The 26,612-nt window shown below is 35.9% G+C and overlaps 1 protein-coding gene across 12 annotated transcripts; it reads right to left on the bottom strand.

The window, feature by feature from the left end:
- Window positions 1–1,181: 1,181 nt before the first annotated feature.
- Window positions 1,182–26,520, bottom strand: LOC18442233 (Putative methyltransferase family protein). 12 transcript variants are annotated; one of them, XR_016056195.1, is made up of 10 exons: window positions 13,680–14,001; window positions 10,268–10,393; window positions 6,491–6,561; window positions 6,318–6,420; window positions 6,163–6,213; window positions 4,654–4,820; window positions 2,356–2,509; window positions 1,835–1,979; window positions 1,616–1,721; window positions 1,182–1,501 (listed from the first exon to the last, which is right to left on the bottom strand). XR_016056195.1 is itself a non-coding variant. In XM_088867809.1 (9 exons), the coding sequence occupies exons 3-9, from the start codon at window positions 6,551–6,553 to the stop codon at window positions 1,365–1,367; spliced, it is 759 nt and encodes a 252-aa protein (XP_088723935.1). In that variant the 5' UTR covers window positions 6,554–6,561; window positions 10,268–10,393; window positions 26,188–26,520; the 3' UTR covers window positions 1,182–1,364. The 12 variants fall into 12 exon arrangements, 5 of the variants coding, with proteins under 5 accessions (XP_088723935.1, XP_020527903.1, XP_020527904.1 ...); XR_016056208.1 differs by lacking the exon at window positions 4,654–4,820 and having other exon boundaries at window positions 2,424–2,509; window positions 6,180–6,213; window positions 13,680–13,989; XR_016056206.1 differs by lacking the exon at window positions 4,654–4,820 and having other exon boundaries at window positions 6,180–6,213; window positions 13,680–13,988.
- Between the last annotated feature and the right edge of the window lie 92 nt (window positions 26,521–26,612).

Below are 26,612 nucleotides of genomic sequence, written 5' to 3'. Positions count from 1 at the left end.
GGATGACTGTGAACCTCTAAATTACCCTAGAGTTCCCCTTTTAACTTCTCCCTGTTGTTTACAATGAATCCATTAAAAAATAAATTATAGTTTGAGACTTCTCATACTTTTCAAAATTTTAAAACTCAAAACGAAATTTGAAAAAATACATGCTCTATGTGCTTGTAAAAACTAACGTCCCAAGATTGATCAAAGAACATCAAATTTTCAGACGGCAAGATTTGAGTGGTGGCGAACTCACAAAATTAATTCTTTTTTTTTTTTTTTTGTCTGAAAATAATCTAGGTATTCTTAGTTGGATCTCAAAAAACCAAATAAAACAACTCAAAATTTTCTCCATTACCTAAGGGAGCTAATTTACAGTGTGCTCCCATGAGAGCTTGAAATGATTAAGAATTAGCAAAAACTAAAATAAATAGCAGAGATCATTTAAAGTCTATAAAAGGTGAGAAAAGCTCGTAATTTTTCAGACAAAGAAAAAGGACAAACAAAAATTAGAGCATTTAATATGAAAAGTTCAAAATCCATCAAAAAAAACATTAAATTCTTGTATAAACATGTTACTCTGTCATTCATCATTTAACAAAAAAAAATATTTAAGAAGGATGACTTGCACTCAGAAACTAGCGTTGGCAGGCCGAGTTACTCGACCATATCCAGGCGGACTCCACCTAGTTTTCAAACCCAGAGAGAGAGGATAACAAGCCATTGCTTTGAATAATGAAACTATAAGCCTTAATCATGATCGCATAACATGCATGAAATCCTAATTGCTTTGAATAATGAAACCATGAGCCCTAATCAGGATTTAAGCACAGTAGCTCTGTTTTCCCCGGTCTATTCTAAAGCTTGCCTGTATCTCAACACAACGGAGTCCTATTGCTCCGTAGTAGATGTCTCGCATCAAGGTCCCTTCCATTCTCCCACTCAGATCTCATGACCATTTAAGATCCGATTGTCCCTTTCCTAACATGACGGCAATGTATGCCATACAAGTTAGTCAGTGTACTAAACTTTGTATGAAGGGAAATTTGGTCGCACTTCTTGCGCATGTTTTTGGGGGAACGTGGGGCAAATGGTAGGGTGCACAATTGTGCACAAAGCCACCACAATTACGTAACACGGTTTTCTAGCGAATCGCATGCGTTGAGTTGAGTGCACACTGTACGCATGAATGCATGGACATAAAGCAAAGTACATTTCCACATATGCTGCCAAATGCATGTCATAAAGCAAAGCACATTTCCACATATGCTGCCTTAAATTTGTTTCAGGGTTGAATTGCAAGAAATGATACAACTAGAACTTCATTAATCCCGTCTTGAAACATGTCGTTATATCCAGATGCATAATTCAGATGGCATTTAATGAAACCTGTGTATCTTCCATAGTTCCAAATCCTCTCCTCGACTGTACTCCGGTATAAACTGTGGTATTTGAGATATGTCAATGCGTCTGCCTATGAAACAAGGCATAATGCTTCCATTTGTCGAGTTGTAATCTGCAGCAAAAAAGCATTTCCTTTCATCAGAAACTGAAAAAAAAAATATATATATATATATATATATATATGAAAAGAACAAAACAAATAATAGGGTAATGTGTCAATACATGCCTTCCTCATCTATGAAATATTTCCGAAAATGTGAATATCCATTGGCAACAACATCAAGCTCATCAAGGCTGAAGTTGTACCGCTTCTCTAAGCACAAGTATAAAACCTGAAAACCGAGATATCAAATAACTAATATATCTCTGACCATGGGAATGAAAATTGTCACGAAGAGATCCAATCATTGTGGTCCCTGATCATGATGATTCTGAAAGTTCATACCTTTCTTGAACCTTGTTCCATTAATTTCCCCACCGTATCAAAGAATGAGTGGGTCAAATCATCACTATAGATCACATCAGCTGCTAAAAGCACTAATGCCCCTTCGACCTCTTGGATCTCAGACAAAGACCATGAATATTTGGTCCTGTATGGTAAAAAGTACTTCTGTTACTTTCTAACAAAGAAGCAACAAAGCAAGACTCCAGGGAAAACAAAAAATTCATCGTCTTTCTTTTTCGTTTCTTTTATATTCTTGGCAGGCTATGAGATAGAAAACTTTGGTCACACTTGGTGATTGGCAGTCTCATAGTTATCTTCGTTTTTTTTCAGTTGATCACACTTGGTTATGGGCAGTCTCGTAGTCTTTTTCAGTTTTGAAAAAAAGAGCTATCTTAGAGAAGAAAACATCTAGCAAGAGAATCACCATAAAAAATAGAACAACAAGCCAGCCAAAAGTGAGATATGGGACATAAATAACCAATCAGACCAACTTTGCATACACAATCAAAATGAAACCACACCTAAGAGATGGGTCATCACAACAGTGAACCTCAGGGGGCCACGAATTATTCCAATTAAGTTCACGTACATGAATAGAACTTTCACCATGCAGGTACATCTTTGAGTTAAGATGGACATTAGTGGAACAGTTTTCCAGGATTTCTTCATCAATATCTGCATTGCATGTGATAAGCAAGTTATGAGCACTAAACGTAACAGTATTTCACTTCCTCACTATGGCAAAAGAAAAGAATGTGTCGAACATTATCCACATGCTTAGCCACTTGGTATTTAAGTATGAGATATAGATAAAATCAAAGAATGTTTAGGATCAAGAAAAAAAAAATGTCAATCAATAACCGTCAGTATTCAATATGACAGGATGTTCCGTTGAAGCTGCTCACAAATAAAAAGAAAAGCAAGTATAATTCAATGATTTTCACTTTCTTACTATGGCAAAAGAAAAAAATGCGTCCAACATCATTCACATGCTTAACCTCTCGGTATTAAGTATGAGAGATAGATAAAATCAAAAAACATCAGGTGTATAATTTGAGATAACATTTGGTTGAAGCTTCTCAAAAATAAACAGAACAACTGCAAGTATAATTTACATCATACAACGCTTTTAGGTCCTTGAGTCTTGCATAATGTGTGAGGATGAAAAGATCAGTTACCTACCAAACCTAACATACAATAAAAGTCAAACCAAAAGGGGAGATGCTGTTTTCTCAATATCTTACATAATATCATCTCACAGTAGAAAAACAGTTCAATGAACCATACTGAACAACTAGAACCTGCTGAAAATTTTCAGAAAATTTCTCATCAATTTTGCAGAGCCCACAAATCAGATGCTTATGAATCACTCATGAAGATTCTCAATCATTGGATTTCAAGGATTTGGTAATATTTGGTGTTAAAATCAATTCACAAATTTTTAATTTTGGTTAGAGCTTGATCCAGGAAATATAAAACAATCTCTTTTAAAGACCTACCTGCCAAACCAATTATCAAAGTTTTGATCTCTCGAGAATATGGCAGTTGCAAACAAGAGTTTTACTAGTTCGAGAAAAGCTGCCATATCCACATCTTAATGTATGTCCAAATTTCCCGATGATTAGACTCTGAGAAAGTGAAATATCACGACTTTAGTGATTCCTCTAGACATTTAGGCCCTCTAAGAACTTGCTAAACGGTTAAGATATTCATTGAGTGGGAAAAGAATGAAAAAAAAAAAATAGATAGTTGATGGGCATACAGGAAAATTTTAGATAACTGATTCAAGCTACATATAGCAACTCTTACAACAGCTCGTTATATTGACAAATCAACTAGAAAGCTTGGGATTTCCATATTATTGTAATAAAGCACAATGCTAACAACATTTTGTTATAGGTTGCAGTCCAATGTAATGGATATTAAACAAAACTATAATGTGGTATACAAGAATGGTGAAATACAGAACATCTGTTGTAACAAACTAGGAAGACTTGTCCTATAGATCCAAACTTGATAAAGCCCAATATAAGCAGCAGATGGAAACAAAATATATGACACTCTACATGAACTGTAGTCATGAAAAAATACAGTATCCACCAACTTTAGAAGGAGATAAGATCATCACAGGTATGGCAATAAGCACCCAAAAAAATGACTCAACGAAGTACAAAGGAAGAACTTGAGCACTAGCACACAAAAGTGTATTTTTGTTTTGTACAGAAATAATCAAATATTAACCGAATGCCTTTTGGGTAGGCTTATCAGCTAATATAAGATCGACTACCAGCTACTGCACTTTTTTGGAGGTAATTTGGTAACATGGAAAAGAAAAATACTAAATATTACGGAGAAGGATTCAAAGAGACCATTTACTTTTGGTACAAGGACATCACAAACATTCATGTCCGTCACATTTCAAATCGGGTGGTTGTAATAGTATCATTGACAAGACTCAAAGTTCAAAAAAAAAAAAAATCCTCGAACTTCGCGATACACCCCAAGCACATATAATGACCAGGAGCAATTGAGACCTCCTTGTAACAAAGATAAATAGTCTCATGGTATATTAGGGAATTGAATCTACCAGTGATTAATAAGAGGCACTCCTCACAGATTTTCGGATTTGAGTATTCAGTGGCTGATGAATTTATTTTGGTGACAACCAGGTAGCAATAAACCAGTTTAAATTGAATGTCTCGCAGGATGAAAACACAAAAAGAAATGGATGATCGCTAATAATGCAACATCACATTTCTATGACGAATATTAAACAACAATGTGTAAATTGATTTCATAGTTTTGCATGGAAACCATGCCTTTCTTGTTGATGATCCTAGTTATATGCATTTGGGTGGAGTCTATGCTCATTTTGGATCTCTTGTGTGCTTATGCTTGGATGTCACTTGATTCCAAATATAGAATAGGAGAAATCTCTGTGTCCTGACCAGAACTTGATGTTTGCCAGTCCATAAAATATAAGTCCCTGCCAGTGTAAGGTAATTAAGCTAGTTTCAGGATCATTAACTTATGTACTTTCTTCTCAAGATTTAAAAGCATAGACATCAAATCCTAAGCATAAAGCTCCATTCTACACAGTTCTACTCCAGCTGAACTTAAAGGCCAACATAATATCCATGTCCTAAAGTGATCATCCATTTCAATCAGGTTTTCTTTAATAAGTTGACATTTTATTAAAATATTTTTTATATACAAAAATAAAAAGAAGCACAGTAGAAACAAAGAGATCAATTTCAAACTATTGTCAATTGTGTTCATATTTATTGGCACCAAGCAGTTTCTGGTTCCTATCCATCAATTCAAAATTCCAATGAATCCCAATCCTCCAGGTACCCACGTCATTAAGGACTTCACAGTCCCTCCAAGTATGAGGAATTTAATATCTTAAATTTGCATAAGCACCTAAAATGCTAGTGCCAGTGTTTAAAAACTTGTTTTCAAGACACAGAACTCACTTGAGTTCAGTTGGCTCGGGAGGGTCCCGAGCCTTGAAACCCCACATCCAACCTAATTGAACAAAGGGTAGAAACTCACTGAGTCGACTCGGGAATTGGCGCATTGACTCACCTCAGAAACCTGGTACCTTCAGGGATGAAGTCCTGAAACATTGTTTGTGCAATGAAGGCTCAAATCATTTCTAGTGCCTCTCTTCTATTTCACTTTATATGTACCCAAAACCTCAAAGGGTATTTTGGATTGAAAGAGATTTTCTTCATCACACTTTGTACACCATTAACTTCTATAATTTTTGCAAATAAAGAGCTATTTTCTCGATATAGTACATTTCTTTTGCACATCAATATGCATACATATGGAGAACAACTGTGCAAAGAAGTAGAAAAGGATCGCAAATACCCTTATTTCACAACTTGAAAACCATATGACACAGAGAGACAACAGGGTTTGTTGAGGCCAAGTAGATGCAACTTCAACAGTCTAAAATAACACAGATCCATGAATTAAATTTTAATCCCTCCCTCCCTCCCGCCCTTCCTCCCACACCCCCCACCCACCATCTCCAACAGTCTAACATAACACAGAGCCATGAATTATATTTAAATCTCCCCCTCCCTCCCTCATGGTTTTTAGGACAATGATATAATTGGTCTCACTTATCAAATTCAAGGGTATTTTCAAGAAGCTCACATAGCATATATGCAGATAGAACATGTTCCATACGATAAACTCTTAATTCGTTAAATTTGATAACCAGGACAACGTTTATAATATATTTGCTTGGAATCACAAAGGGAGGAAAGAATGTAGAAAACTATGAGTTTTCAAATCTAAATCCACTTTAAAAATACCTGTTAAATATACAGACCTTGCAACACGTGCTAGTAAGATTCCCACCAGTCCTATAAAACATAGCACTCCATTAAAAAAGGATAGAATTGCAAATAAGTTTTACCATGTTAACACCCGATCATTGAGACTTTTAAGTTCATGAGACAAAAGTTACCTGTTCCCGCCCCGAGTTCTAACACAATAGCATCATTAAAATCTGATGATGTGAAAATGGTATGCAGAACAAAATCTGCCAACATTAATGCAGTACTCCACACCTAAATATAATAACAGATAAGAATTAATAGCCATAGTGAACTATCCCACAAAATGATAACTATCCATTACCTGCAATCCGACATTGGGGATTGAAGATGTAGTCTTATGCTGGATAACAATTGAATGGCACATAGTTTGTTCTGCATGACACAAAGATTATTCACTCTTAAAAAGATAAAAGAGAAAAACTAATCCTTCACTGCAAACGTGACTACATGGAGTGTAAGTAATTTACTAAGCAAAGGAAAAAGTTTCTGCTAATAACTCTTCCTTCTACACTTTCCATGACACAAGAAAGGAATTTTGGAGAAGTTAGACAATATGAAGCACGAACTACAGTGGGAGAATTTTATCACAATAATGAGAGCTCTCATCATAGTAGAGATAGAGATAGAGAGAGAGAGAGAGAGAGAGAGAGAGAGAGAGAATTCTTATCCATGAAAGTGAAACTTCATTGAAGTTGAGACAAGAAATGAAGTGCAAAAGTGGAAATAATATAGTTAGAATTTAATAAAAGATAAGTTCCCTTTTTAAAAAATAAAAAAACAATAAGCGATGAGTTCAATTCTATCCATTCCAAAATTGGCTTGTCATCATTGATTTCTATTAAGACATAAAACAAAGTATCTTTAATATTATGACATCAAAAGTACCAAGTGTACTTGGACAGTGTCATCAAATGTGGGATTTGGACTTGATATGCTGGGGGATTCCAATATGCTATGCAATTCGATGAGGTCCTGATGCAGGCAGATACTTCTGTTGGGGTCAAGAAATTTAAACATTTTAAAAAAATTTATAAAAAGGTTATGGCTTGCATAAGGTTGCAACCTTAAACAATCAAAGTAACGCACACCTCCAAACTTCGTCATAAAATGAAATTTTGGTGTCAAAAATTTTTAGGATGACTTGAGAATCAATTTTCATCTCTAATTATAAAATTTTAAATCCCAAAAATAATTCAAATCAAGCAGATCTATAAACGCATGAAAATATTGAAAATGGAGGACAGTCCAGGTACTTTTTTTGGGACTTAAAATCTTTTTTACTCCCATGTCCATACATCTTGATGTCGAGATGATTAAGTAGATGAATATCAAAACAGCCTGTTTTTTATGGATTTTTGAGGTGCACCTGAATTTAAGGCATCAACCTTATATAAACGTTTTCCTTTTATAAAAATATAAGAATTGAAGAATAACATGAATATGTGATTTTCGTGATAGTTGGCATTTTAATTTAGTATTTGTCTCTAATATATCCGATGTTTGAGTCGATGATATCCTGATAACCTCATGAAAGGTACCATAGTCTATTGTATCTATTCTCTAATAGTGTTTTGCAAGTTAACATGCTAAGATAAATTAATCCATCCCATCCCATATAATTAAATAAAACACAAAAGAATATATATTATACCAAGTATAAAAAGTTTTATACTTAAATTTGGTAAGTATTATACTTAAATTTGATAAGTTTTATACTTAAATTTGGTAAGGAATTTTGATTTCTCGGTTTCAATTTTTGAGCCTTTGAAACTCTTAATTATTAAGACTACAATACCCATGCTCGTGTGCATTTTTCTGCTGATGAGTATGCGGGTGCATAATTTTGCGTGATGTGTCCATATATGTCGTTGATGCACCACATATCCAGGTGCATCATGATAGCCCACATACACGGCTCGATGCGGTCCAGATGCGAGTGCATCACCGCGATGCGGACAATAAATATAAAAAATTCTAAAAAATCCAAAAAAATAGGATAATGCATAGAACAAACTATGGAGGTGATTTATGTAATAGTAGGTATGTAGTTTATTCATTAACTCCAAAAGTATTACTTGCTACCTAACGAAGATTTTGTATCAATATCAACTATCCCTAGATAGAAACTAGAAACTTGAAACTTGAAACTAGCTTCATAAAACATTCAACAACCATAATCACAATCACAAATTTGCAACCACAAACTTTAAAGTTACAAAATATAAACTAAAAGTCTATAAAGATTAAAGAGTTCAAAAATCAAGCTCAAGACAAATCATCATCATTTCTCAACTCTCAAATTCTCGGCCCTTGAAACCCTCAATTTGCTGTCAAAAATTCGCCTAAACTTCCTCAAATCAACACCCCAAAAGAAACAAATCAACAACCAAACACCAACCAATACGAAAATCTAAGAACTTCACAAAAATAATTTTCCCGCACTTTTTTTTTTATTGATTTGATTCCAAACAAGCCACAGATGTGGCTGTTTTCAGTTGTTTGGGGGGTTTAATACCCCTCCAAAACCTTCCCCCCCTTTTTCGGGGCTCAAAATGTCCAAAATACCCCTGCTCGAGGGGTTTTTTTTCACACAGTTGACTAGCCGCATATGCAGATTATGTGGATTATGCGGGATGCGGCCACATATGCGGAGAGATGTGCCCTCATATGCGCTGCATCTCTCCAAAGTGCATATGCGGCCTATTGCAATGCACTGCCCAGCGCATAACGCTTTATGTGGCCGCATATGCGGCGATGCAGCCGCATTTTAAAACCATGCCTAGAACACAAGGAAATGAGTTCCTTAGATTTAATATTGTCAGGACATCAATCACTGTCATAAGGAGCTTCAAGGTCGCCTCAATCCATTGATCCTGCCCCCGATCCCAGAACTGTTCCCGATCCCATTCACAAAAACTATGGTTCTCCTTAAATTGTTACCCTTCATGTACACGCCGTGCACTTGCTCCCTCAGCAAAACATATTTCTTTTTGAAATCTTGGGATCTAATTTAAAATTGCATATGATTATTTAAAAAAATTGCATATGATTCTTTTTTTAAAAAAAAAATTTCAATGTAAATGTGTTTTATTTGAAGGTTTAAGTTTACAATGTGCTCTCATGGAGCACAATATACTCCCTCATAGTGAAGGGGTTGATTTTACATGGTTCAGAACTTGAAGATCCGAATTGGTCTCTTAACTAAAAAAGAAAAACCCACTTCGCTGTTTGGGACTTCAAGTTCTGAACGGATCTATCATAAAAAAAAAATACAAGTGATTTAGGAACTTCAAGTCCCAAACAGTTTTTTAACCAAAAAAATCAGTTTGGAACTTGAAATTCCGAACGAAAAATTAGGGCACAAAAAAGAAACACTGAGGTTAGGAACTTGGAGATCCGAACAGAGGCATTTGGGGAAAATGAAAACATAAAAAAAAGCATATGAGCATAAAATGTAATATATATAGGAGACATTTTTTGAATATCTTATAAAAAGGGACATTTATGAAAATTTCCCTAAAAAAGAAAAGGGAAAGAAGTGGCTCACAATTTCCTGAACTTCAACAAATTCTCTTAATTTAACTGTCCCAATTAGCACATCATCCACCTAAGAATGCCCACAGCAACAGCATTCTATGCTCCCAACCATATCAAACAACTCCAAGTTGACAAAAACTTCAAGTCTTTCAATATTTCACTAAATCCAATAAAGCATTTGGGAAGGTGTCACTTCTGGACTGTTAGCTAATAATGATGACCTGCCCAAACCATATGGTTATACACACTTAACGTTAATCCAGCTTAAGTTTATTAGATTCTCTAGCATCTATCAATGTACGTCAATAAAATGAGCTTCCATATACCAAATTGTAAGTAGAATTGAACTTTGGCCAAGGGCATGGTAAGTTGGTCACACCTCAAAATAAGTATATAGAGGCACGAAGGGGCAAATAAGAAGGGCAAATCCAAAACATTCATCTGATCACAGATGCAACTGAAACAAATTAACAATGAAGAATAGAAACAGCAAAAAACTTCAAATGTTATGGCAACCTAAGGAAGAAATATGAAAACTTACTATCCTTTTTGCGACTCCTTCGGCGACTCAAAATAAGATCACCTTCTTGATCATACTCATGCTTTTGGCAAGTTGAAACCAGTTGGCTTCCTTCACATCCATCAGCCGATTGTTCCAGCACATTCTCTATTTTCAAAATGAACTCAGTCAAAGTATTACATTGAACTTATTACCAATTTCATGATGTTCAATTCATCCAGACAAAAACTCTCAGTGGTAGACAATATGATGTATAAGAACAATTTCCAGTAATTCCAGAAGCAACATACACACGTGCACAAACGTGACACACAAACGCGCACGAACATGACATGCAAGCACACGCATCCACACCCACACACTGACACACACACACACACACACAGAACATTGAAAATTACCAAGCCAAATTAGTCAAGAGTACCTAAAGTCCACGTAGTATCTCCATGAAGCTAAAACCAACCATAAATAATGTTCTGAAGTGCTTCAGGTAGCGCAATAGAAAGGCTTCCGATACAAAGAATACAATTAGCATGCATCTACAGCTCAAATTCATTTCAAGCAACAAGTTCAATAGAATAGAACAGAAAAATTGGTTGCAACTTGCAAGCATGGCAGTTGGGCGGCGTTAGTGGGACCTTAAATGAAGAAAATTTGATAAATCCTTGACCTTGGTAGAGAACTAGCGATAGTCTTGTCATGGTGTGAGGCTCCTTTTTATTTATGACAAGCAGGCCAGAAAGGTTAGATGAAATCTGGAAAGGGTTTAAGGTTTTAAACAGCTTGTGCAGCTCCTGTTTTCCGTTTCTTCTTTTGGGTTTTCTAGTTTCAATCCCAGTGGAAGATCCAATGAGAGAAGTAATTGTGATAAGTTCACCATGTCCATGTAAATGTTCGAAAATATCACTGAAACATAGAGCAGATTGATTGCCCCTATGCAGCTCATAACTTGCCTAAACTTACGTGGTGGAGGAAATAGGAATGATAACTTCATGGACTATCTTGACTCTCTAATGGAAAACAAAGTTGCCTGAGGTTGTTTAGAGGTTTAAGCATGTATATGACCTCTGGTCCTATTGGATACAGTTCATTCCATTTTTCAATAAATGCAGCTCGATAATCCCAGTTTGAAATATCCAATCGTTGAGCTGTTGATTCCCTTTGTGACGAAAGGTTGGCTATGTTCAAGTTTCACAAATTTAAAATCTCAAAATCCTAGAAGTGAAACTTAAGGAAATGGGACAAGAAAGAGTCTAAAAATAAAATCGGGAAGAAAGCTTCTGTCCTCCAGTCACAAGGCAAGAACAAATTGGTTGAGTAGGACAGGACTGAGCAATTATTTCATGCACCATCACAAATTGGGTGAGGAAGACAGACGTGAGCATCTATTTCTTACACCATCACAAATTGGGTTTACAGGTGCATCAATTCTCCCGAATTTATTCTAGAAAGTTTGTGAGTTGACTTTGCAAGGTTCCATGAGATGCAAGGGGTATGTTATCAGTTGGAACTTGGAGCAGCCATGGTTCAAAACTAGAGGACAAGAAAGGGGCTTATTAGAGGATTCAAGTGGGTAATGGAGGAAGTCAAATGGGGATGGAACTTTCTTCCAGAATGCATCAGTTGTTTAAAGTAGTGATCCTCAATAAAGAAAACAAGAGTGAGGGCCCTGAGTGAAGAGAAGAGTCAAGAGCGAAGAACCCAGAAATCTCTCCTAGAAAGGATCGCAATTTGTGATGAAAACAGAAGATAGGAAGTAGCAGTTAGAGAGAACAGGGGACTTCAAGAGAACCAGAAGTAATGGCTAGGAAGCCAAGAGACAGAAAGGATGAGACTTGATATACAGTTTATTTTCACCAGAACCAAGAAATGTGTATCTAACTGATTTAGATAATAAGTATATGTCCTTTAATTTCAACTTCCTATAGCTCTAGAAACATCAGCAGTGATGCTTTCATCATCACCGATCTCGCATTCAATGACAGTTACCATGTCCTTCAAAAATGGAAACCTTTGGAATTTCCTCTAAAATCACAGCAGAATATGCAATTATGCATAACCTTACAATTACACTATCACACACTCCTCCAATGCAGAGCGCACTAATTCATCTGTCGATCGCTTTCTTACTTATCTGTCACTGGTTAGAAACTACTTTCAACCGTTTCTTCAAAATAAAAACAAAAAAACTACTTTCAACCACTAGCATACCTGGGTGAGACATCCCCATCTGGTTTATCACTGAACCGGATTACACATCTGTTGAATGAAAACACTCCTTTCGCATCACATAATAACACTAGAGTGCACATAATAGAGTAAAAAAAACAAATAAAACGCTAAAGGGTGCTAAAAAGAACAACTCTCCCATCCCCACTCAGTACTGACTTTTTAGACATTTTGACATAAGTTTTTTTTTTTTTGAAATGTCATTTTGTCATAAGTTTTAAAGTTTGTAATTCATGTATTGCCTGTCTTTTTCTTCCATTATCTATATCACAAAAACACCAGGAACCTGTTAGTTAGATGAATCCCAGAAAGAGTTAACAGGCCAATAAAATCACAGTGACCATGCTTACAAATGTTAAGGTCTGTTTGATGTTTTTCTAAAATTGCTAAGACGACTCAAATCTTCAGCAATGAAGACAGCATTAGGGATGTCATATGTTGAAAGGAGGAACTCTATTTGGAGCACGCAGTGAGAATAGTTCACCTGTCACTTAGTACCAAGCAGCAAATAGAACCAAAATGCGTCTCATTAATGACCAAGAGAACCAACCAAAGCTAGAATTGAGGAAACCAAAATCTTTGTTTGAGAAATCTCACCTAGCTCATTTCCATTTTGATTAGAAATCCTAATTCATATGTGAATGATAGCCATAGTTACAAGCCCAAGTACTAAAAACAAACATTTCAGAAGAACAACCCTTTTTGTCAAATGCAACATCACAGGAGCAACAGAACCTGCATGATTTTTGCTCATATGGATTTTAACTTCTGATCATAATTCCCTTACGACAAGCAAACTAGAAAATGCTAACTTGTTTTGATAATTAAAAAAAAATGTGGCTTTTATGAGGATATCTGAATTTTGATAAAAAAGTTATGGAATCAAAGAATTATGTACCCTAATTTGAATGGAAAGCAACACGCCTGAAAAGTGGATTCAATCTCATTAGAATATAAACAAAAACTAGGAAAGCATTCATTTGAATCAATTGGTATACACGCAGGGACCAGCTTCAACTTTAGAAGGACACAGAATTTGGGGGAACTTACCAAACTAAGATTCATGGTTTGGTAGTAAAAAGAAACAAGAAAAAGGAATGAAGCATTTGAAAATATGGTAACTGGAAGTAAAATGTATGGTGCCATGAAAAATAAAAGAATAATTTCAGAGACATTGGGTTTAGAGTGAGAAAGAAAAGGCTACCAGGTGGGGCGGTTTGGGGAGGAGAGAAAGTGAAGTGAGAAAGGTAGAGGCCAGAAAAATGAGGAGGGCAGCCAATATGTACATCACTTATTACATGCTCCTCTCCACTCCCTGGTACCGACTCCATGATATTAATCAAAAGATTTTCCCTACAATCTCAAATTAGGCGAGGGATAATCTGAGAGAGAGAGAGAGAGAGAGAGAGAGAGAGAGAGAGAGAGGGCAGAGAGAAAACCATGCACTTTCCTGAGAGAAACTGAAGAAAGAGAAAAACATGTACTTCCAGGAATTCCCGTTCGACAGTAGAGGGCATGGCTGCAAACGGGTCGGGTCGGGGTCGGGTCGGGTCGAGTCGATTTATAAAAATTCTAAAATGAAATTTATCCCCTTACGTCACCTCGAAATTATCAAGCTTGAAATGAAGAATTAGGGTGTATCTCAAAAATCCATCATGAAAGGTTGTTTTGATGCTAGACAACCATCTATTTGGTCATTCCGACATCGCTATCGAGATATATGACTATGAAAAGGAAAAAATATTTCAAAGTCTTAAAAATAGGGTATCTTGCATTAAATTATCTGGCATGTCATTTTCAAGTGTTTATAGATCTATTAGATTTGAACTATTTTTTAAGTTTCAACTTTTATAATTAGAGATGAAAATATATTCTTAAGCCATCCTAAAAGAAAATTTATACCAAAATTATATTTATGATCAAATTTGGATGTGCACTTTAATTTGCTTGTTTGAGGTTGCAACCTTATACAAACCACACTCTTTAATATGTCTTCCATTTATCTTGATCTCTTTAAGATAAAGGATGGGGCTACCTCAACTTGATCATGGGGCTACCTAAGACAGTGCGATCTGGAATTTCTTTTTATCCATTAACTATCTACCTTTATAGTGTACTTCCAATTTTTGCTGGAATATACAATTTTGGTTAAACCAATTCCTATGCTACCTTTATAGTGTACTTCCAATTTTTGCTGGAAGATACAATTTTGGTTAAACCAATTCCTATGATAACCTAAAAATTTATTTCTACTACTAATCATAAAATTTAAAGTCCAAAAACTGATGATAGGTTTAACATTTTTTTAATGTTACTGGATTTATTAATAATAGGAGATTACATCAAGGAGTTACATTATTTAAAACAACCAAAGAAGGCAACAACGTACCAAATTTAGCACGCTCATCTGCCCAAGCATTGGCCTACCACATGATGGAACAAGATAATCAAAGGCTCTACCACATCTAGGATCTGAATCCAAACTGATCTCAACTCTGAAAGCACCCTTTGTTCCTTGTTACACCATTTAAAAAGCTTTAATCTTTGAAAAAGCACAATAATTTCAGCATGATTTGCAATGGCAAAACCAATGGGTCATACAAAAGTGAAGATTCCCCACCCCCCACCCAATCTCTCAATACCCCTCCTATTCCTACGAACCCAAGTTGAACTCCCGTAGAAATTGAGTTTGTACCACCCAAATACTCCAAGGTCTACTCTTAACCAAGCCCATCTTGAAAAAAATCACTAATTTAGAGTGACATCCATCTTTGAAACTCCCCACCCCTCTTTCGTAATAAATAACCAACACCACAAAGTATGTTTAACATTATCAAATGGTAAAACCTCCCCATGAAATGTTCTCCTATTAAGCTTCTTCCATAATTCCCACATAATTGCTCCTCTTGCAATCTTCCATAACACACTACCGATTTGCGGTAGCTTCTGGAAAGCCATTTGCGTAACAATCATCACAACACTCTCTGGCATTGCAAATATCATACCCAACAAAGAAAAGAATATGCTCCAAATCCTTGAGGTGAAAGAACGATGTAAACATCGATGTGGTCCAAACTCTCCATCCGCCTTACACATGAGCCAAACATTAGGCAATATTTTTATCTCTTTTAATCAAATTATCTATGGTTAGTATTTTTTTCTTGAGTCACTAGCCATATAAAGACTTAAACTTTCTAGGGGATTGGCCATTTCCATATTTGAGCAACCTGTGGCAAGGACCATCGCCACCTATCATTGAATAATAATCGATAAACAAAATTCAATTAAAATTCCCCATCACTCTCCACATCCCAAACTATTTCATCTTCCAGGCTACGAGAAATATGATCTAACTCTTTCAAAAGTACACTAAGACTAGAGATTAGTTCATCACTCACCCTATTGTAAGGTAGATTTAAATTCCAAACCACCCGGTCGCCCCGGATCGCGTATAGATCAACCACCTTGGCATTTGGTACAATCACCTTATCAAATATTTTTAGGAATGCAATCTTATGTGGTATCTCTCCTACCCACTTATGATGTCAAAATGAAATATGATTGCCATCACCAATAATCCACCTCATATTTCTATATTGCAGAGGTTTACAGAGATAAATAGCCTTCCAAAAGTTGGATCTATTTGCAGCATTTCCGATTCTACCATCAATCACATATCTTATCTATCAATACCATATTTCGCAAAAAGAACTTGATACCAAATATTATCTTTCAATTTAAAGCTACACAATAGAGCTTAATTAACCAACGAATCTTTCTAATGCTAAGCCCCCCTTCATTCTTAGGGGTACAAACTCTATCCCAACAAAGAAGATTGAACTTACGCACCTCTCCATAAGATCCCCACAAAAAAATTGACATCATTCTTTCAATTTTCTAAGCCACTGAACTTGAGATTTAAATGACCAATCTTTGATAAATGGGTAAATTAGTCAAACAATATCTAAGAAGAGTAATTATCCTACCCAAATAAAGAAATTTAGGCTTCCAAAATTCCAACTTAAATTGGACTCATTGAACCACTTTATCCCAAACCGAAACTGGAAGTCTCAAATTTGAGGTAGGAGGGCCTAAGTATGTTAGTGGGAAAGAGTCAACTTTGCAACCCAAAGAGTCTACTAAATGGTTCACAACAATAGGACTACAATTGATCCCAATCAATGAAGTTTTATCGAAATTTACTTTGAACCTCATTGCCACTTCACAATATCTTAGAAATATAGCAATGCTCTTAAGTTGAATCTCTTTTGCCTCACAAAAAATTAGTGTATTGTCGGCATATTGAAGATGTAACACACGTAGTCCCTGAAACGCCACATTAAAACCCACAAAATTACATATACTCTCTACATCAGACCAAAAGACTAAAACATTTAGTGTAGAGAGTAAAGAGAAATGACGATAAAGGATCACCTTGGCGTAACCCCCTAGAGGCACGAAAAAATCCCTTAGGACTGCCATTAATCAAAATTGAGAAATAGGCTGAGGAGATGCATCCAAAGAGCAAACTTCTCCATTTAGAATCAAAACCCATTATATTCATTACCTCCATGAGGATACTTCATTCAACCCTAGCATAAGCTTTCTCCATATCCAATTTTACAACCACTTCTAGTATTTTACTAAGCATTCTAGAATGAATACACTCTTGGGCAACCAAAACATTGTCCATAATCTATCGATCTTGAATGAATGCTGACTGGGGCCCATAAATGATTGTTGGCAACATCACCTTTAACCTTTCCGTCAAAACGTTAGCCACAATTTTATAAAGTTTAATAAGCAGGCTAATGGGCCTAATGTCAAACAAATAAGCAATAACTATTTTTTTGTGAACAATGCAATATACGTAGAGTTGATCCCCTTAAAGAATATCCCATTTCTCAAAAAACCCTTTCACCATTAACAATAATTATGCATGAATAAGTGGCTAGAATTAAAAAACAAAAATTGGGAAGCCATCCGCCCATGGAGCCTTATCACCTAGGAGCAAGAAGACTACCTTCTTCAGCTCCTCCAGGGTAACATCAACCTCTAGTTGATCCAATAAAGTGTTTGGCAACACTTTAAAATAAACTTGTTTCATACTAGGGGTATATCTAACTTCTGAAGTGAAAGCTTTCTTGAAATGGTTTACAATGTCATCTTCCCAACCATCTAGATCATCTTCATTTACACCTGGTATTGCCAAGCTCGATATTATTATGTCTTCTCCTTGCACTAGCAATGGCATGGAAGAATTTGGTATTTAGATCACCATCTTTTAACCACTTAACTCATGATGTTTATTTCCAATAAACGTCTTCTAGTCACAAAAACTCGTAGAGCATTTTTAACTTTGCATTTCTTTCCAAAACCAGCTCTACCATTAGAACTCCTGTCATCTGGACAATTTGATTAAAAGTTTTTAATTCCAAGAGAACGTCCTCTATGTTGAACTTCACTTTATATACGTTCTCCTTCTTCAATCCAATCAAATGCTGCTTAATGTTGAAGAGCTTCTTATGTAATTGGAAATCCAAAGAACCCTAAGTGATTGTATTTTCCCAAATATTTTTTATGATCTATACCACTGCTTGCTCCCTAACCACCCAATCTCCATATGAAAAGGCTTTGGCTTACCCCTAACAAAACTAGAGTTCAACATAATAGGAGTGTGATCAAAAGAAGGTCGTGGAAGAGCCTTAACAGAGGTCAGGGGGAAAGCTTCGAACCTATCACCAGAGACCAAGAACCTATCAAGCTTGGAAATTGCTAGAAGAGAAATGTTATTATTGGACCAAGTAAATTATGCCCCGAAATTGGCAAATTCAGCAGAGAATGATATTGAATAAAAGGAAAATATCTCCCCATCCCTTATTTTAAACTTCTATATCTCATGGGACCCCAGAATTAAAAATATTACTTATAAGCAAAAGGTCTCCGTCTTTTCTATCTTACAACCATTTGGATCCTTTTGACCATAAAGTTTTTACTCAAACAAACACTAAAATGACACCCTATTCAAATTCCATCTCTCTCTCTCTAAAACTCCATCTCTCTCTTCGCTTCTAGGTGAGTTTACCAACCAAAGGGTTTAACTTGAGCTCAAACATGAGCACACCTTATGTGTGAGAGAGAGATGGAGTTTTAGAAAGAGATAGAGTTTGAGTTTTAGGAAGAGAGATGGAGTTTTGAGAGAGAGACGATGATGTGAGAGAGAGATGAAGTTTTAGAGAGAGAGATATATATAGAGTCATTTTATAAGTTGATGAGGTCAATAATACATGGTCAAAAGGGTTAGGGGGTTGGAAGATAGAAAATATTGATTCCTTTTGCTTACAAGTAATATATTCAATTCTTGGGTCTGATGAGATATAAAAATTAAGAATAGGGGATAATAGGATATTTTCCCTAAAAATATATTGAACATCCTCAAAACATAATTATTAGAGCCTCCAACACATGACTCATCATGCCATCAAATTAAATTAAAATTAAGCAAAATATCAAACATTTCAGATATAAAAGGTTCTTCAAGTGCATGAATATTTGGCTCATAAACATTCATAAGTCTCCAAGAAAAATTAGGCAAAGGTCCTTGAAAAAACACTACCAAAGACTATCCCTTTTAATGACATCAAAAGATTGTAGGGTCGAATGATCCCACAAAACCCAGATCCCACCCAATGAACCTGTAGAATCTATCCCTTCAAGGTAAAGAGCCCCAGAGCCCCAAACTTCCATAACCCTCGACAAATTAGGGCTAAGTGGTTTGGTCTCCTGTAAATCAAAATTTATGGTTTAAACTTTCTAACCAAAACATCCCTTTGAAGTCTGAGGCCTTCCTAACCCCTTATATTTCAAGTTATGATAAGCATTAAAAAGCAGGGGAAGAGGAAGAACCAGGACCCTCCAACGTTAGTCCGAAATACATTTCTTCAAGCATCATGGCTTCCTCCAAAGATGATGAAGTCGAAAAAGACGATGAAAAATAACTACTTAATTCCACTACTATTTTATCTGCAAGTGCCACACCTTTCGACGACATTCCTCCACTCATCACACCACAAGCCGCTAGACGTGATGAGGATCTCGAAGGCTTTTGTTGAACCTTCATCGTCTTAATATGCTTGTCCACCTTACAATTGCCAGTATCTTTCAAAGGTGTTTCATTTTTTGCCCGTCTTCTCCTTACAAGATAGCCTAGAATCAACAACACCTTTTGTCACCTTCTTCTCCTCAACTTTATCTTTAATCTCTTAAAAGATAATGCCAATGGGGACATTAAAGTCCATCCCCATATGGTTCATCATACTGGCCACCAAGCCTACTTTATATATCTGCTTTGCCAGCATTCTCTTGTGATTCCATAGGAGGAATGAAATCAATGACCTCATGAGTAGCATGTGCTTCGCGAGGAATAATAGCCAAAGGTGGTCCACAATCCACCTCCACTATCGCATTCTCCAAGTTAAAGAAAACAGCTTCCTCTTGTGGTTTTGGTAACTCTAAAATCTCAGCATCAACCCCATCCACCATAATACAAGTATTGTCCACACCAAGAGGTTCTACAATCACAGAATTATGGTCGTCGTCATCATAATCCTCTGTCACAATAACCAATGGATCAATTTGGAGAGGATCAAATCGAGGCCTATCACACAAAGCAATGCCCTTCTTAGCAGCCAAACAATAAGGCAACAGACGCATTTTGAGTTTGATTAGCAAAGTACATAGAAAACCACAATGAACGAATTGAATGATGGCAGTTGAAACACACCAAGTTAGCAGCCAAGAAGAAAATGGCATCTCAAAAGCCCAGGTAACCAGGCACCACCTCTAATCCATTACCTTTGAAGACACATAGGTAAAAGCTTCCTTTTGAGAGCATAAAGAAAATCTTTTTTCTCAAAATGTATTATTGCTCTTTTCCAATGGTAGAACTTCAATAACACGCTTGTCCAGACGAGAAGCCACATCTACGTCGCCAAAGTCCTTATCAAAAGGGAAGTAAATATTATAAAGAGATTTTTGACTGGGTAAGGTCACTGAATCAACCCAAGATATGGTCTCCGCAACAGCTCCTACAACCTTCGGAGCCTTATCTTTAATAGTATGCGGCAAAAATTTAGGGACGATGGATACTTCCCTAACTTCTAGTGTTGGACCCATGGTAACACTAGAAAAGGAAGGATGAGACTCTGCCATATTTGTTTATACCATAGGATTGGGAGTAAATCCCTCGAAAAACATACCGTAGTATCTGTGAAACACCTACTAGGATCCATCATTTTATGATTTTCACATTATGGTAACTGTTACTACGAAAATTACGGGTGGAACGCTTCCGTCGCTCATGATCAGAATTCATATTTCCAACTACTACTGATTCACAACCCTTAAGCAATGTAGAAGCAGGTTTGCGGCGAGAAATAATCGTCCACTCCTCATCTTCCTTTTGTGGTAGGGTGATCTTAGGTGCCAGCACCGTTATTTAGGTCTTTCCCTTGTCGTTGTCAATAGTAATATGAATAAAGAAGACGTCCTTACCAACTTGTAATCTAATATTCTTAGAAAAGTCATATCGAAATACTCCACAAGTTTAATCTTACCCTCCACCCCTCAATAGAATCCTAATCAATGTCATTATATTCCCCACACACATTCTATCCTCTGAAAAGTAGAAACAGGCTAAACATGAAAGGAATCCCCTAAAATTTAAACCAAACACTTTTCTTTGGTATATATGGGCCATGACCAGAGGGTTTCCAGCGATCTAAAGATAATAACTTTCCTCAAACTCTACGAAGCCTATTAACCAGATCTCTAGCCATATCATTTTCTGACTTTAGCAAAAAAACCACATTATTTTGTTTGAAGCTTTTTACAGTTTGGGCATAGGATAAACCCCACCCTCTTTTAGCCAAATCCCCAAGACTAAAAGTATCATTAAAAGGGGGAGAGAACGAACCAACTACACAAGAACCCATTTTTATCAAAAAAACCCCACCTAGAAAGTTTTGAACAATAATCAAATGACTTAATCCAAAATAAGTGACTCCTTCCCCCATCTCTGATCAAAGCACCAAAAGATCTAAAGATACACAAATCCCCTACCACCATCTCTCACCCATCTTCTTCTCTCGGAATCAATCTCTCTCTCATTAGGATATAGAAACCCTAATTATTCTCTCTCATTAGGATATAGAAACCCTAATTATTACAAACGCATGTGGATTCCTGGTTTTTCATCATCGAGTCGTAGCTCGATTATCAAAGGCCACAACTCGAACCAAATATATCAACTATATTTACGACAATAAGGTGAGATTTCCCTTCCCATTTTCCTCATTGATTATATCAATCATAGAACATTAATCAATACCTAACATATTTATAAGCACTAAATCATAATTAGCAACAAGATACAAAATTTTACAATGAAAAAAGTGAGTTATGTCTTGCTAACCTTGAACAATCGAGATATTTTTGTTATTTTATAGAACAATTGGGGATGCTTTTGCTATTTGGCTCGGGCACTTAAATAAGGCTAATTTACTAAAATGCCCCTCTTTATCAAGGGTTCTCAATACTAAACAATAGCATTTAGTTACTCCTTATATATTTTTTAGGGAACTTATAAAAATGTCCTTAAGATGAACTATTTAATATTTACTTATTTCTTTTGATGTAATATAAAAACTTCATCAAAATATTTGTGATCATGAGTTAGAATAGTTAACAATAGTAAATGTTAATAATTGATAAGTTACACATATTTTTGATAAATTTATGTACTTTTTAAGAAGTTCTTGACTAGAATAAAACTTAAAAAGTAATACTTTTAATTTTATATAGGATGACACTTTTAATAATTTTGTTAATAATTTGACCATTTTATTTGATATATTCTCAAATAAGACTAATTGTAAACTCTTAAAAACTTACGTGAAAGAGTCTATATTGGAACCAGCATTGATATAGAGACTTTTTGGGGTTCCAAGTATTGGGTAATTTTCTCCTCTCTCTTTTTTTTTAATATTTTCAAATCTTGGGTATTTTATGTTGGAATATATATCGATGAAAAGATTGATCGATGAAAAGATATAAAGTGTTGGGATCAAAACATAAGCCTATTAACGTAGTGTTTAACAAAGCAGGATCAGTTTTAGTACAACAAGACCAATCTATCTATTTCGTTTAGATTTTGAGTGTGTGTGTGTGTGTATGTGTGTATGTGTGTGTGTGTGTGTGTGTGTGTGTGTGTGTGTGTGTATATATATATATATCATTGTTATTCACCCAGCCTGATTCAGGCGTCTCTAGAGTAAGATTTTGAAAAATACTTGGTTGGGCCCTGAATTGCCAAGTATTAATCACCCAGTCTGACACAAGCAATTCTCTAGTCCAATAGTCCAATCTTGTACTTGATACAAGAGAAAAATATATATATCTCATTGTTATTCACCCAACTTGATTCAGGCGTCTCTAGAGTAAGATTTTGAAAAATACTTGGTTGGGCCCTGAATTGCCAGGTATTAATCACCCAGTCTAACACAAGCAATTCTCTAGTCTAATACTCCAATCTTGTACTTGATACAAGAGAAAAATTAAATTTAAAATGAAAGACCAAGTGTAATGCATCCCTAAAATTCTTCCACCTATCCTAAGCTGATTCGAGTGATTTGAATTGGCTTCACAATTTTAAAAAATCCTAACACAAACACAAGGAAAAATACATATTTTTTACAAAGAGAATGGAATTCAAGGGAAAAAATACACATTTTTTGACAAAAAGAGTGGAATAGAAACGAAAATCATATTTTTGACAAAAAAAAAAAGGAATACCCAAAAAAAAAACAAGAGATGTGAGTTGGAAGGCATTGAGCCTACAAATAAATTTCTTAGAAGTATTTAAGTTCCATAATACCAAAATTTCAAGGTCGCGCATCGAGCTCTACCGCGCTGTTAAGTTTCATCTACCACCTTGAGTTAGTCTCGATTGGATTTCAGGTTTCCATTTGCCATTTCGAGCTAAACTCGATTTGAATTTCAAGTTTTAATTTCCATCCCAAGCCAACCTCATTATCAGTTGCAAGTTCAAGCACCAACTCGAGCCAGTCTCAACTTAGAATTCAAGTGTAGGTTAGTTATCCAAAACTTTTAGCATCACTAGTCTTATGTTTCCAAACACTTCCCATCCTCTAATAAATTCTTCAAATGTTTCCAAATTGAACAACTCAGATCAACGCCTACAAGTGATTACCTCATTCCACCCCTGCCCAATCTTAAATTCAACTAACCTCGTAATAAACCCTTCCATACTCAAAACCATTGATCCATGGGACCAAGACAATCCAGAAAGTTAATTCCCACTTCATTTCAAGTACAAACTCAACTCTAAGCGTCAGGTAGCATGGCAAAGCCTACACTAGCACCTGACGATGATTCAATTCTTGGATATCTAATATGCTTAAATCAAACGAACCTGTATGGGCCCTTGAAGACAAGTTAGGATGGTGGTTGATATCCCAAGTGCTCTGAGGGGTTAGTGCTCTTTGATTGTCCAATTAGAGTCTACAGTTTCCACTCATCAACCATAAGCATCTACTTCTTTGACATTCATCCTGCGCATGCTGTGTAGTATAAGCACCACATAAGGGCAACTGAAGACAACCCATTTGGATTAGCGATATTACTATGTCCCTAAACCTCCCAAAATGTTAAGCCTCGTTAGCATAATCTAGCCTAAAGTACTAATATGGACTACCTAACCAACTAGTCCATGGTGCAATATAGACTTCCATGCACCATACTTCCTAGATCGCCAACATATCCCCAATAATCCCAACCAAATCTCTACCTTAAACCTACCCAAATCAAGATGAATGCTTCCAAATTTAGTTAGATCTAAGGAGTAAACCTGAGACTACATAATCTCACTATCAACCACATTGCAATCCTACCAAAATCACACTAATCAAGCCGCAGGCCTAGTTTGACCTTAATTATGACCCAGTTACCCAAAAACAAGAAGTCAAATTTAGGAGAGCAATATGAGTCAATAAGGGCCTTAAATGGTGATAGGGCAGCCACCCAAATATCCTCATGCTTGTTACAACATCAAGTTGATTGAGCAAATCTGGCATGAGTAGGGCCTGCTATCATGCAGCTACAGGGTGGCACCTCACTAGTGCCTCATAGCAAGTCACTAGGGACAGTAGTGTGCCACTAAAAGATCAAGGGCCTAAATTTTTCCACATCGCCTCTAATGAGGATTCTATAAATCCCCCTCCTCTGAATGTCCTAAGGGATCCCTTTTCTAGAAAACCCTACCATACCATAATGTAAACCCTAACCCTAATCCTAACCTCAAAAGCCTGACTGTAATCCCTTGATCCCTATAATCCCAGACACCTTGAGCTACCATTTCAATCCAAACCTCAAAGGAAGACCATTTTAAGTCTACAACCATGACAACATTACAGTCTTTAGATTAAGACACCCATTTTCCCTTAATCTAAGTTCTATAGCCCAAGCTTGATCTTCTAGTTAGCATCCTTCAAGGTGGAGAGGGCAATAACACAAAACTATCAGGCTCATATGGGCTCCTACTCTAGGTTCTAGAGCAATGAGCTTGGCTTCAAGTGAGAGCACATCAATCTTATATATTTTGTTTTGTAATATTTGTTTTTTAAAAGTCATTGTTACTCGTTGGACTCTTTATATCAAGTGTTTTATTTTGGTGGACACTTTAGCTGGCGTTACCTGTTATTTGTAAAAAACCAATCTACAAGTTCAATTCCTTCAAGGTTATAACCTAACATAGCTCATATCCTTTACTATTTTATTTCATTTTTAATCTTGTGGGAAAAACTTTTTGTTGTTTCCCTCAAGGTCATGACCTAAATATTTTGTTGTTTCCTATTTTTGTGGGAAACACTTTCCTATTGTGTAGAAAATAATTAACATTACTTTTATAGTTATGGGAGAGACATTTTTTAGCTTTTAGGAAACCTATATTTTTTGAAAATGTATATAGTGAGACCATTTAGTTTTTGTTGGTGGAGGTCACAATCATCATTGAACGTTAGATTTGAAATCAAGTGATTGAGGATACGTCACAAAGCTCAAATAAAAATTTTCGAATGTTGTGACACACTTTCATCTACTCGATTTCACATCCAATAACTAAAAGTGATTGTGACCTGTATCAAAAATAAATGGTCTCATAATACACAATCCCATATTTTTCCGTATAAAAAATTTATCAAAAAAATAAGATATTATGGGATTATGGCCATCACTTTATTGGAAGGTATAAAAAGGGCTCCACGTGCCTATCTTTTTGGGAGTCTTTTCTCCCATAAAGAGCGCCATAAAGAAAAAAAGAGCCTTTGGATTAAGTATAGAGATATGTTTTGAGAGAGATTAAGTTTTATAGAGAGCACCATACAGAAAAAAAAGAGCTTTTGATTGAAGTACAAAGATACGATTTATGAGAGATTGAGTTTGAATGCTCTAGTTTAAAAGTCATCTTATATTTTTTCTTTCGTCACGTAATGGAAAACCATTGATTGTACCATCGATGGGATTGTACCATCGATAGATATAGTACCATCGATTGTCTTTGCCTATGAATATAGTAATATTTATAACAAACCGTATAAATTATTTGTATTTCTTTCTTACTTTTACTTGTTGCTTACCTATGGTTGTATTTTTCTCCCTCTTTACTATGCAAAAATCAATATGTCATTGCAGCAAGATCCTCCTCAATAACACCGTATTTGTTAGGATCGTGGTCTTGGCTCAAGCGTTCAAGGCGGCGTGATGCAAAAATTTAATTCCTACTTGTTGACATGTCAGGAAAATATGCTACCTCATTCAACTCTCTGCATGAGTGCCCAATGGTTGTTTCTATATCCTTAGTTTCATTCACCTCTCTCCTCTCCTCTCCTCACGCCAAATATTTGGAGTCCTCTTTTACCATTAGCTTATCACAACTCCCTAGCCTCGTACATGTGTCACGCCCAAATTGTTGTCACTACAATGCCTTGTGCAATATGTACAATAACCATTTTTTTATCACTTGGGTCCGGAAGGTTCTAAAGAACTCTAGTGGGCTCATGTA

The sequence above is a fragment of the Amborella trichopoda genome, chromosome 1 (genome assembly GCF_054954075.1).
Source record: "Amborella trichopoda isolate Santa Cruz 75 chromosome 1, AtrichopodaSantaCruz75HAP2 v2.0, whole genome shotgun sequence".
Lineage (NCBI taxonomy): Eukaryota > Viridiplantae > Streptophyta > Magnoliopsida > Amborellales > Amborellaceae > Amborella > Amborella trichopoda.
Note: the sequence above shows the minus strand (reverse complement) of the source record. Positions and strands in the feature narration are given on the sequence as shown.